The sequence below is a fragment of the Hemitrygon akajei genome, chromosome 20 (genome assembly GCF_048418815.1).
Source record: "Hemitrygon akajei chromosome 20, sHemAka1.3, whole genome shotgun sequence".
NCBI lineage: Eukaryota > Metazoa > Chordata > Chondrichthyes > Myliobatiformes > Dasyatidae > Hemitrygon > Hemitrygon akajei.
Genome location: NC_133143.1, coordinates 27,707,078 through 27,720,450, shown reverse-complemented (window position 1 = coordinate 27,720,450; position 13,373 = coordinate 27,707,078). Strand labels below are relative to the sequence as shown.

The 13,373-nt window shown below is 41.9% G+C and overlaps 1 protein-coding gene across 1 annotated transcript in view; it reads left to right on the top strand.

Moving 5' to 3' along the window:
• rp9 (RP9 pre-mRNA splicing factor) overlaps window positions 1-13,373 on the top strand; it is a 32,111-nt gene that overhangs the window by 7,884 nt on the left and 10,854 nt on the right. Inside the window, exons 3-5 of the mRNA XM_073024058.1 lie at window positions 2,412-2,541; window positions 3,530-3,621; window positions 9,172-9,233. Of these exons, the coding sequence (XP_072880159.1) occupies window positions 2,412-2,541; window positions 3,530-3,621; window positions 9,172-9,233 (284 nt within the window). The remainder of the gene's footprint in view (window positions 1-2,411; window positions 2,542-3,529; window positions 3,622-9,171; window positions 9,234-13,373) is intronic.

Below are 13,373 nucleotides of genomic sequence, written 5' to 3'. Positions count from 1 at the left end.
ATGATCTGGAAATTCCGGACTGGGTAATTAACCCATTTCTTCTCAAGGTGGAAGTACAGGAAGAGAGCTTGCAAGAAGAAATGATCAAAATTCAGAATGATGAAGAAGCAAAAATGCTTTTCAAAAATGTCAGCTTTTGTGGTATGTGGTTACATTGTCATACGAAGTTTCCTGGTCTTTGGAGAAGAGCAAAACTACTCTTCATTGCATTCTCATTCTTCTACCCTGTTGAAAGAAGCTTCAGTGCAGTGAACCACATACTCACAAAAATCAAAGACCACTTGGACATTGTTATGTGTGGGAACAAGGTTTTTGCTGTCACAACTTGAACCAGATATTTCAACTCTTGCTGAAAACCATCAAGCTCAAGGATCACATTGATATCAAAGCTGCTGTACAGTGCACTGGTACTGCAGTAAGATAGGTTTGAAGGCAAATGAAAATTGAAAGTAGAATTATTTTTCTCATATTAGCATATGGTAGACATGTTGTTGCGCTATGGGGGCTCCAGAAAGTATGCTGTGGCTAAGAGGGGCGTTGGCAAGTTTGAAAGTGCTTTAGGGGGCGTTAGGCTAAAAAAAGGTTGTGAAACACTCTTACAGGTTTTGATGTGCTCACTCCTTATTTTTAGTCTGCTAGTATCTTCTCAAGACAAACCTACGTTACATGCTGGTGCACACAACAAGGATGTACACAGATACTTTTCATCTTGAAGTTCATGAGTGTATGCTCCAAAACTTCTTCCTCTTTCTGTCTCTGTAATTTGCATCTATATAGACCATAACCTTGGATAATTCGTCTTTCTATGGTGGAGCATGCTGTAGTTATTCAGTGATATGTTTGACCTCTGTTCAAGAAGCCAGTGTACCATCCAAAAAATGTTTTCAGCTGTGGAAACATTTTCATGCCCCTCTTCTCCATTGTGTAACCATTATGGTTAATTTCCTGACCACTTTGCTCCTTCCCTGCGTTACTGAATCATACATGGACTAGTGACCTTGCTTTGGCTGTTGTTGTGTGTCTCAAAAGGTTTGTCCTTGCATTATTTGTAACTGAATATTGGTTAGCAATTTAGAAGCATTCAGGGAAATTCCAATATTATTTGCCAGATCCTCTCATGATGTTTAATCACTCCTTTATTAGTGGCTATGCCTTCAGTTTCTGAATCTGTAAATTATGGAATTCTTCCATTCATTAGCACTTTACCAATCTTGCCATATTTAAAGTTTTCTTAACCCTACCTCTTTCACCAGTTTGGAGTTATACATTATGTAAAGCAGATCATTGTGGCTGTTGGAAGTACATAATTCAAGGCTCAGTGCATCACTGCAGCAAATCTGCAGAGTAGTGTCCTAGGCGTAATTACTTCATCATTGACATTCCTTGTATCATACACTCAGCAGGCATGTTCACTGATTATTGTGTACTTGTTTTTATTCATAACTCCTCAGTAAGTTAAGTAGTCCTCTCCTGCATTCAAGAAGAACAAGACATAATTCTGGTGGCCTGATAAATGATAAAATATTGATACCACTAAAGTGCCAAGCAATACCATCTCCAGTTTAAAAAAGGGAAGCATAAAAAAGACACGAGTCACTGACATTCAGTGGAGCTATTGTTGCTGAGTTCTGCAACATCGATGCACAAGTGAGCCAGCTATAAAAATAGTGCAGCCACTAGAATAAGTTAGAAGCTGAGTATGTGCAGCAGGTGACTCATTTCCTGACACTAACAATTTTTCACCTTCTATGAGATACAAGTCAGGGGTGTGATACAGAGTATACTTGCTTGAACGAATGTATTTCCAACAACATTTAAAAAGGTGGATACCATCTAGAACAAACCAGTCTCTTTCATTGGCACCACCTTAATTACTCATTCCTTCTACCATGGGTTCAATGTGTACTATCTATAAAGTATGCTGTAGTTTATTTTTACCTAAGCTATTGCAGCAACTGCTGATTTGTAGCACCAGGAAGGGCAAAGGCTTCAGGCACATTCAGCCTTCATCAACTGCATGCTTGTGTAAAGTCATGCACCATCCTACATCGTTGATCTTCATAGATTTGAGTCCTCAGACTCCTTCTCAACAGCTCCAGGGAACTATCTTGCCCAAAAAAATTGAATTGATTCAAGCAAGTGGCCTAACTGCATCAAAGCAGCTATTATGGATTGGCAATAAATGGTCACCTTGCTAGTAATGCCTAGAAAGAATAAATAAAACACTATCTATCATAAATATATGGATATATGCTTTTCTCCACTGATAAAGCAAATTTTATCTGTTTTCATTAATGACAAGCCTTCTTCTGTAAAATAAATTCAATCAATACAGTGCATTTTGAACCTTGTTAATTCTTCAGATTAATGGCAAGTACTGAATCCACTTAGAATAGTTCCTCTGTACATAGGAACATGATGACAAGCCAGAAGATTGTATTCCAGATCTGCCAGGCAATGAAGAAGCTCGAGATTTCTTGGCACACGCTCCAACCAAAGGACTTTGGATGCCATTGGGAAAAGAAGTAAAAGTCATGCAGTGTAAGGAGAATCTTGTTAAACTTACTGATTTACATGACTTGAATGAAACAAAGAAGTTAAGACACGGGGTGGGGGGGAGAATGTAAATTATGGGAATGGAATCATTAGGAAATTCTGTGTATATTCTAACTGGAGATGTTAATTATGGCAATTAATGTGCATAATTAAAACATTCTGGTCTTGCACATTACCAGCAAAAAAATTAAAACAATCTTTTGGAAGAAGCTTATATATATATCTTCACTTGGATGAAGAAATCTGTTCTGATGCAATGAATGCCTAAGGTCACCCTATGGTCCAACAGAGTTAGTTGTTTGCAAAAGAAAACCTATTACATACTGTATTTTGTTTGGTACTAAAAAAATGTTAATCAGTTAATTTCTTTAATCTGTCTAATTAAAAATTAATCTGATCTTTTACTCTCATATAAATATACATGACAGAGAAAGTAATTAGATTTCAGAGAAATATATCAACCTGTTTATATACCTAAACTAGAATTTATTGAAGGCTTCTATATTCATTTTTTGGTTAATGCCTTCAAGGTGTAGGCATTTGGTCTTGGGCTCTGAGTTAGGGAATTGGAAGAAAGTGCTTCTGACTGAGCTGTGCTCATGTACATACACCATGGTTATCATTGTTTGGAACCAAGCTCTATATATATAAAAGTTCTACTATTATTATGGATGACATTACTTGGGCCAAGGAAAATAGATTAGAAGTTCCGTCAGTTAATAAACTTTTATGAAAATAGACTGTACATGTGCCAGTGGTGCTGAAAGCAAATTCAATCAATTCTGAGTTTTGGAAAAACTATGGTTCTTCAGCCTAGTGGCAATTACTGCATTTATTTATGACCAGCTTGTTTCTTGTTCACAGACTGAAGTCACTCCTCAAATTTTGCCTATCATACACCTGGTTATCTTCAGTGGTTGGCCGAAGAAACTTAAAATGAATTCTAATTTATATTATGTTGAACTTGTTTCAGGTTGGAGATGCAAAAATTTTGGACACAGAACTGGGGATAGAGAATGCCCTTACTTCATTAGTGGAAATCAGAAATTGGAACAGTTCAGAGTAGTAAGTCAGAATAAATTTCATTAAAACTTTGTTTCTGAAAACTTTTAAAGTTCAAGTTCCACTTTTTCAGCACTCAGCCTTCCTGATTGTGAAATTAAGCCAGTCTTGAAGATCATAAAATTTACAAATTGGAAATAGACTATTTGGCACACTGTCTCACAATCAAAAAACAGCTACCCAGTCTAAGACTTTTCAGTACACGTTAATTTCAATCCAATCATATTTCTGTTACCACTCTTTAAGATGCCATGTCTCGGATACCAACAGTACCATGTTCTAAATTTTCAAAAAATTTTCATCTTCCCTAATCCAACAAATTACTTCAAATGTTTGCCACCTGATTTGAGCATGCTCAAATGCTAAGACATTTAATGATTTGGAAAGGGGTAGTGTTCAGTCACTTGAAAAATATTAAGGTACATGTCCCCATGGCCTGATGGGTTCTACCACAGGTTATCAAGTGAGGCGAGAGATGAGGTTGCTGGGTCTTTGACAAGATCTTAGACTTTAGGTCAGTAGACCTAGTCAGAAACAAATATGGTTCCTTTGTTCAAATGAGAAATGGGGATAATGCTTGAAATTATGGACTGGTGAGTCTCATGTCAGTGCTGGGGAAATTAATGGAGAGGATTCTTAGGGATAAGATTTATGAGCATTTAGAGAAGGGACAGTCAGCATGGCAGGCCATGTCTGTCTGGTCAAAGAATTTTCGAGAGGTGGCAAGGGTGGTTGAGAAGGTAGAGCAATGGGTGTTGTATACTGGTTTGAAGTAAGACAAGGTCCTGCATTGTTGACTCATCCAGAAAATTAGGGTGCATAGAATCCACAGTGATGTAGCTGATTGGATTCAAAATTAACGTCCATGGAGGCTAAGGGTTGTGGCAGATAATTCTTATTCTTGATGGAGATTCAATTCTACTGATGTTCTACGGGATCTGTACTGGGATCTTTGATGTTTGTTGTAGAAAAATGATTTGCTTGAAAACATAAGGTGGGTGAGTGACTTTATATACAACACAAATATTGGTGGCATTCTGGATTGCATAGATTGCCAAAGGATACAGAACAATACATATCGGTTGAACATATGGTTGGAGAAGTTGCAAACGATGTTTAATCTGGAGAAATGTGAGGTCCTGTTCTTTGGGAGGTCAACATAAAGGGAGAGTACACAGTTAATGGCAGGATACTGAACAGCGTTGATGAACAGAGGGATTTTGGTATCCAGGTGCACAGCTCCCTGAAAGTAGCAGCACAATCTGAAAGGAAGGTAAACAAGGCATGTGGCATGTTTGCCTTCATTAGTCAAGGCATTAAGTTCAAGAGCCAGGAAATTATGTCACAGCATAAGAATAGTCTGGTTTTGCCACATTAAGAGAATTGAGTTCAATTCTGGTCACCTCTATATGGGAAGGATGCGGAGGGTTTGGAGAGGGTGCAGAGGATGTTTACCAGGACACTCTGCTTTGGAGGATATGTACTATGAGGATAGTTTGAAAAATGTTCCTACCCTTTATCAATATTTTTAAGAAAATACTTTTTTTGAGTCTTTTAATTTGCGGATAATCAACTTTTCTGGCATAACATCCACAACATAATGCTGTTACTGGTTTTCACTTTAGAAAATGTGTGTGTTATATCTGACATCATATATCCAGTGCCGGGAGTGAAATTTGTACAGTAAAATTTCTAAATACAGTGGCAGCTCCAGTGATCTCCTATCTGACCAGTCTGTTAGTCCAGCTCTACCAAAGTTATGCCAGGAGTATCACTTTAACATTAAGTGTGCACAACACTATTTTAGCTTAGGGCGTCAGAGTTTAATTCTGACATCCTTTAAGGAGTTGGTACATGGTACCATGGAATGTGTGAGTTTTCTCTGGGTATCCATTAGTAGGTTAATTGGTCATTGTAAATTGTCCTGTGAATAGCTATGGTTAAAATGGGGTTTCTGGGTGTGTAGCTCAAAGGGGTGGAAGGGCATATTCCGCACCATATCTCTAAATTATAAAAATTTCTGGAAATCTTATTCTGAAAATTCTAAGAAACACAATTAAAATGACCATCTTAAAATTTCATTAAACACTGTTTGTTCTTTCATTTGGCTGCAAACTGTAAAATAATAATGTTCTTTACAGTGGTTTAAATGTATTAAGCTAATATAGAATAAAAGTGAAATAACTAATTCCTGCAGAATCAGAATCAGGTTTATTATCACTGGCATGTGACATGAAATTTGTTAACTTAGCAGCAACAGTTCAATGCAATACATAATATAGAAGAAAAAAACACAAAATAATGATAAATAAGTAAATCAATTACTGTATACATATATTAATAGATTAGAAATCGTGGAAAAAAAACCCAGAAATACTATATATTAAAAAAAAGTGAGGTAGTGTCCAAGCGTTCAATGTCCATTTATAAATCGGATGGCAGAGGGGAAGAAGCTGTTCCTGAAATACTGAGTGTGTGCCTTCAGTCTTCTGTACCTCCTACCTGATGGTAACAGTGTGAAAAGGGCATGTCCTGGGTGCCTGAGGTCCTTAATAATGGATGCTGCCTTTCTGAGACTCTATTCCTTGAAGATGTCCTGTGTACTTTGTAGGCTAATACCCAAGATGGACCTGATTAGATTTACAACCCTCTGCAGTTTCTTTCGGTCCTATGCAGTAGCACCCCCCCATACCAGACCGTGATGCAGCCTGTCAGAAAGCACCTTCAAAGAAAGACTCTTGTGTAATCTGTTCTGTAACTCATGATTATGTCAGCAAAACTAAATATAGTGGCCTGTAACATAAAAGCCATTAGTTCTGCTTGTAAGTGTTGGTGTTTACTGATGTCACTGGGTGAAACTGATGGATTGTAAGTGGAAGTTGAAATCTGCAATTTCAGCTAAACTGATTGTTGCTGATGGGAGAACCATGCACCACATTGATTTGGAGTCCAGCAGGAGAATACAAAGATCCACAGAACTTTCGATCGTGAAATCTACCTGCTGAATGCAGATCCAACAAGCACAGCTCCTCCTCCAGCTTTTAACATCTGCCCATCATCCCTCACTCCACCTAGATCCACTAATCAGCTACCAGCCCTGCTTTGCGCCTACTCCTCTCCCCTTTAGAATCAGAATCAGGTTTATTTTCACCGGTATGTGTCATGAAATTTGTTAACTTAGCAGCAGCAATTCAATGCAATACATAATATAGAAGGGAAAAAAATGTAAATCAATTACAGTATATGTATATTGAATAGAGTAAAAATCATGCAAAAACAGAAATAATGTATTTTTAAAAAGTGTGGTAGTGTTCACTGATTCAATGTCCATTTAGGAATTGGATGGCAGAGGGGAAAAATCGTTGAGTGTTTGCCTTCAGGCTTCTGTACCTCCTACCTGGTGGTAACAATGAGAAAAGGGCGTGCCCTGGGAGCTGGAGTCCTTGATAATGGACGCTGCCTTTCTGAGACACCATTCCTTGAAGATGTCTTGGGGACTTTGTAGGCTAGTACCCAAGATGGAGCCGACTAAATTTATAACCCTCTGCAGATCCTTTTGTCCTGTGCAGTAGTGTGCCCCCTCCCCCCCGTACCAAACATGCCACCTATCAGAATTCTCTCTGCGGAATATCTATAGAAGTTTTTGAGTGTTTTTGTTGACATACCAAATCTCTTCAAATTCCTAATGAAGTATAGTCACTGTCTTGCCTGCATTGATATGTTGGGACCTGGTTAGGTCCTCAGAGATCTTGACACCCAGGAACTTGAAACTGCTCACTCTCTCCATTTCTGAAGATTGGTATGTGTTCCTTAGTCTTACCCTTCCTGAAGTCCACAGTCAGTTCTTTCGTCTTACTGATGTTGAGTGCAAGGTTGTTGTATGACACCATTCCACTATTTGGTATATCTCACTCCTGTACGCCCTTTCATCTCCATCTGAGATTCTACCAACAATGGTTGTATCATCTGCAAATTTATAGATGGTATTTCAGCAATGCCTAGCCACACAGTCATGGGTATAGTGAGAGTAGAGCAGTGAGCGAAACACACAACCCTGAGGTGCATGAGTGTTGATTGTCAGCGAGGAGGAGATATTATCACTAATCTGTACAGATTATGGTCTTCCGGTTAGGAAGTCAAGGATCCAATTGCAGAGGAAGGTACAGAGGCCCAGATTCTGTACTTATCAATCAGGATTGTGGGAATGATGATGTTAAATGCTGAGCTATAGTCGATGAACAGCATCCTGACATAGATGTTAGTGTTGTCCAGGTGGTCTAAGGCCGTGTGAAGAGCCATTGAGGTTGTGTCTGTTGTTGACCTATTGTGGCGAAGGGCAAATTGTAGTGGGTCCAGGTCCTTGCTGAGGCAGGAGTAAAATCTAGTCATGACCAACCTCTCAAAGCATTTCATCACTGTCAATGTGAGTGCTACTGAGCAGTAGTCATTAAGGCAGCTCACATTATTCTTCTTAAGCACTGGTATAATTGTTGCCTATTTGAAGCAAGTAGGAGCTTTCGCCCATAGCAGTGAACCAGCTTGTCTTCCCCCGAGCAAATAGTGGAGGGCATAATTGATGGAAGGGGCCAGCACCCAACCCAGCATGGACACCGCACCACACTGCCTTCAACATCTCCCCTCCTTCACTGCTGCAACAGGCAAGCCTTCAGTCCTCGCTACAACCAAGGCCCCCGCCATCAGTCTCCCCAATAAACCAGTGAACCATTCTTGCAGTATTTTACAATACTGATGCCCAATGAAATCTTGTGATCACAAGAAAAATGTTCAAGGCAATCACTCGCTGTTAGACCGCACACCACCTTCGCTCATAATGCCTCTCATAGCAGGCAGCATTAAGGTCCACACCAAGTCCAGCTCCTGCATCTTCTCTGCTATCGAGCAACTCGCTAATGGGGTAGACCTGCAGTACTTAAACTTCTCAATATTCAGCAGTGTGTTGTCATCTTAAAAATTCATTTAACAAAGACAGAAACACCCTTGGTTGGCCCTGGTGTAAACTGCATCCGAACATATCCCCATTTTAACAGAATCCATAATCCAGAGCTATTTAATTGTTTCCCAGTATTCTTAAGTTACTTAATCTTTTAATGGTTAATATGCTTATTAATTCATCAGTGTCCTTAAATATTTGTGAATGCTTCTGATATTCGATGGCATTCAGTAAACTTGGGCAGCACATTATTGCCTTATATAGGGGAGCTGTGTTTGATTGTGGCATTGAGTACTATCATGTGGAGTTTGCACAATGTGCCTGTAACCATGGGTCATTGGAAGAAAGCAACTTTTTTCATTTACATCTTGCAGCACCACTGGAAAGGCCATTATTTATACCTGTAAAAAGATAGTTTGTCTCACAGTGTAATTGGATAGATACTGATTGTAAGTGTCTGTTTTGAAGTAAAATTTCTAATTTGTCTTAACATAACAAAGACTATGCTTTTGATAATTTTTCACTTAATGTCAGTTAAAATAATGATTAGGAATTTGTTCTTACTGTAAATGGTCTTCTAACGTGGTTCTATCTTTTGCTAGGCACATGAGGATCCCATGTATGATGTAATCAGAGCAAACAAACGTCATGAAAAGGAATCAAGGTAAGCACGCAATAATATGTAATTGTTGGATCCAAATTAACCTGCAGTGGATTAATTCTACAGCTTCCTGTAGAAGTAGTAGAGGCCAGTTCAGTTGAGTCATTTAAGGTAAAATTGGATAGGTATATGGACAGGAAAGGAGTGGAGGGTTATGGGCTGAGTGCGGGTAGGTGGGACTAGGTGAGATTAAGAGTTCGGCACGGACTAGGAGGGCCGGAATGGCCTGTTTCCGTGCTGTGATTGTTATATGGTTATATGGTTATAATTGACCAATCACCTGTTAAGATGGAAATTAGAAGGTATTTTGGAGAGACAGTACTCAGATAGAGGTCAGAATAGGCTGAATATTTTGAAGAGGGATGAGAAATGATATGCAGATCATCAGTAATGTTAATAATGATCTAAGGTTCTTTTTAAAAGTAAAGAAATATAAAGGATAAAGGAAGAACCTTCATTGCTGCCCTAAATACCAGAGGTGTACAGGCAGTAAGTGTAATGTAAGTATAAGAGGGGTGGGGAAAGTGAAAATATGTTCAGTTTTAACTGTATGACACATCCACTGCAACCTGACTACATGTTGTGCATGACTGGGACGTCAGTAATACACAATATGCCCCAAGGAGTGTCTGCGAAATTGCATATGGACTAAATGTAGCAATACTGGCAATGCAATGCTGCATTGTTTTCAAGAAAGAATAAGAGTAAGGGTAATAAGACAAGAGAGATAATGAGTTGAATTGAGGAACTTTGCAGGATGTTTTTAGTGTAACCCTATCGGAGATAATACCTTTGTTCTGTCTGTCTCTTCCCCACCTTCACTGTTATTGAAAACTTGTTTGTTTTCTCTTTCCCTTTTCTAACAAAGGGACATGAAATTTGTTTTTCATTCAACAGTGTTTCCAGCAATTTCTCATTTTATTTCACATTTCCAATATTTGCAGTTTGTTTTCTTTATAAATGAGATAGTGAAGATAAAATAGGGTGCACAAAATATTAACATTAAAGAAGGTTCTGTGGCGACCCACTTCCTGCGCAGGCGAACCGGCTCACAAATAGCCAGCGCGCGGGGGGAGACTTTGGTAATGCACCTCTGATGTCATTTCCGCCGGAGAGGGCGGGTGCTAGGGATTAAATGCCAGCGCTGCGAAGTTTGAATAAACTAGTCTCGAAACAGCGTGTTGTTATTTCAGCACTGTGTGTAGCACATCGCTACATTGGTGACCGCGACAGTCCAAACGGGATTTGGACCAAAGATGACCGACTCTTCATCTGTTCACGCAGTTACGCTAAAACTGCCGGCTTTCTGGACGCTGCGACCACACGTGTGGTTTAGCCAAGCAGAAGCCCAGTTCCAGATTCGGCAGATATCTTCTGAATCCACGCGTTACTACCACGTGGTGAGCGCCCTTGACCAGGAGACGGCCGCCCAGGTTGTGGATTTCATACAGTCACCCCTGGAAGAAGGCAAATAGGAAGCTATTGGGACCTTTGGCCTCTCACGGCGTGAGCAGGGTGCCCACCTGCTTCACCTGGATGGTTTGGGAGGCAGACTGCCGTCAGCATTGATGAACGAGATGCTGGCCCTGGCTGACAGACACAAGCCCTGCCTCATGTTCAAGCAAGCGTTCCTAGAGCAACCGAGAATATACATCTGCTGCTGGTCGACGCAGATTTCAGCAACCCCCGGAAAGTAGCGGCCCGGGCAGACGTGCTGTAGAGAGCAAGAGGATAATCGGTCAGATTACCAGGCCATGCTCCCAACAGCGGACCAGACCAGGCCCTGCAGGGGGGCACACACAACACAGAGGCAGGAGTGAGGAGGACAGTGAACAGTGGTGTTTCTACCATCAGCGGTGGGGCACAAAAGCCCCTGGTCGGCTCGCCAGCAGTGACATCTGTCCTACATCTCCGAGTACACGACGGACATCCAGCATGTCTCGGGAAAGGACAATGTCATGGCAGACGCACTCTCCAGACCAGCTGTCCAGGCCCTGTCCCTCGGGGTGGACTATGCAGCACTGGTGGAGGCGCAGCAGGCAGACGACGAGATGCCCAGCTACAGGGCCGCAGTCTCAGGTTTGCAGCTGCAGGACTTTCTCATATGCCCAGGTGAGAGGACCCTCCTGTGCGACGTGGCTACCGGCCAACCTCGCCCCATCGTCCCAGCAGCCTGGAGGCGGCGAGTTTTCGACTCCATACATGGTTTGGCGCACCCATCTATCAGGACAACCGTCCGGCTGGTTTCCAGCAAGTTCGTGTGGCACAGACTTTGCAAGCAGGTCAGTGAATGGGCCAGAACGTGCACGCAGTGCCAAACAGCCAAGGTGCAGCGGCACACTAAAGCCCTGCCGCAGCAGTTCGAACCCACCCACTGGAGGTTCGACCACATTCATGTGGATATCGTGGGCCCCCTACCAGTGTCCCGAGGAGCGTGGTACCTCCTAACTATGGTAGACCGGTTCACGAGGTGGCCAGAGGCGATCCCGCTCACCGACACATCTGCTGATTCCTGTGCCCGAGCACTGATTGCAACCTGGGTAGCACGCTTCGGGGTACCGGCCCACATTACTTCTGACAGAGGTGCCCAGTTCACCTCCAGCCTATGGTCGGCTGTGGCCAGCCTATTGGGAACGCAGCTACACCACACTACTGCTTACCACCCACAGTCGAAAGGACTAGTGGAACGCTTCCACCGTCACTTGAAGTCGGCTCTCATGGCCCGCCTGAGAGGACCTAACTGGGTGGACGAGCTTCCCTGGGTCCTGCTTGGAATTCGCACAGTGCCCAAAGAGGATCTGCACACCTCGTCGGTCGAGTTGGTGTACAGCGCACCCCTGGCCATCCTGGGAGAGTTCATACCAGCCCCAAGGGGGCAAGAGGAAGAACCCGCAGCAGTCCTGGACAGACTACGCGAAAGGCTCGGCAACCTGGTCCATGTACCCAAAGACCTGCAGGACTGTAAGTTTGTATTTGTACAAAGGGGCGGACACCGGGCACCGCTACAGCGGCCGTACGGTGATCAACAACAACGGGTCCACGTACATTGGGGGGGGAGAGGAGGTTTTCACGGTGGACCGACTCAAACCAGCCCATGTGGACTTGGCGCAGCCGGTCGAGGTTCAGGCACCGCGGCGCAGAGGCAGACCTCCCAAACAGAGACTGATCCAGACTGTGGACATTGGGGGGTGTATCGCCGGTTCTGGGGGGCATTATGTGGCAACCCACTTTCTGCGCAGGCGAACCGGCTCACAAATAGCCAGCACGGGGGGGGGGGGGGAGACTTTGGTAATGCACCTCTGATGTCATTTCCGTCCGGAGAGGGCGGGCGCTAGGGATTAAATGCCAGCGCCGCGTAGTTTGAATAAATTAGTCTCAAAACGACTTAACGACTGCATGTCATTATTTCAGCGCTGTGTGTAGCACATCGCTACAGTTCTTAAAGGAAGAATACAGATTAAGTATTTTACTGAAATCTGTTGAAGCATCATAGTTCTTTGGGGAATAGTGTGTGTTCAAAACTGTGTTCTAGTACACCATGTCCCTGAACATAAAATAAAACTTAGTAGCTTATAGAATCCCAGAAATTTTTACAAGTCATTCAGACATAACAAGACCCTGCAATTTCCTGATAGATCAACATCAATCCACCTTTTCCCTCACTCCTTCCATATAAACTTTTAATTTTTGTGTCTTTTGAAGGTCCTGATTGATTCTATTTTGAATTTGTGATAATTCCTGTTTGTTTATTTTAAAATCCCCTTACATTTCCCTTGTCTAGTTTGCCTATAATTTTAAGTCTGTATCATTATCTTAGTTCTTCACCACTCACCCCCCCAACCCCCACTATAGACCTTTTTAAAAATGTTTGATTTCAATCCTTTCCTAGTTCTGAGGAAAGATCATTGACCAGAAATGTTAACTCATATTTTCTTCCATAAACCTGCTGAACTTTTCCAGCATTTTAGATTTTAGATTTCCAACTTCTGCAGTACTTTCCTTAAGTATATTGTCTTGATCTTACAAGTTCTTGTTTCAGGGTCTGCCCTTTAGATTAGAGTACTGCCAATGCCACTCCATTATTAAACAGTAAAAAATAAACTAGGAAGTTTTAGAGAAACATACAAAATGCTGGAGGAACTC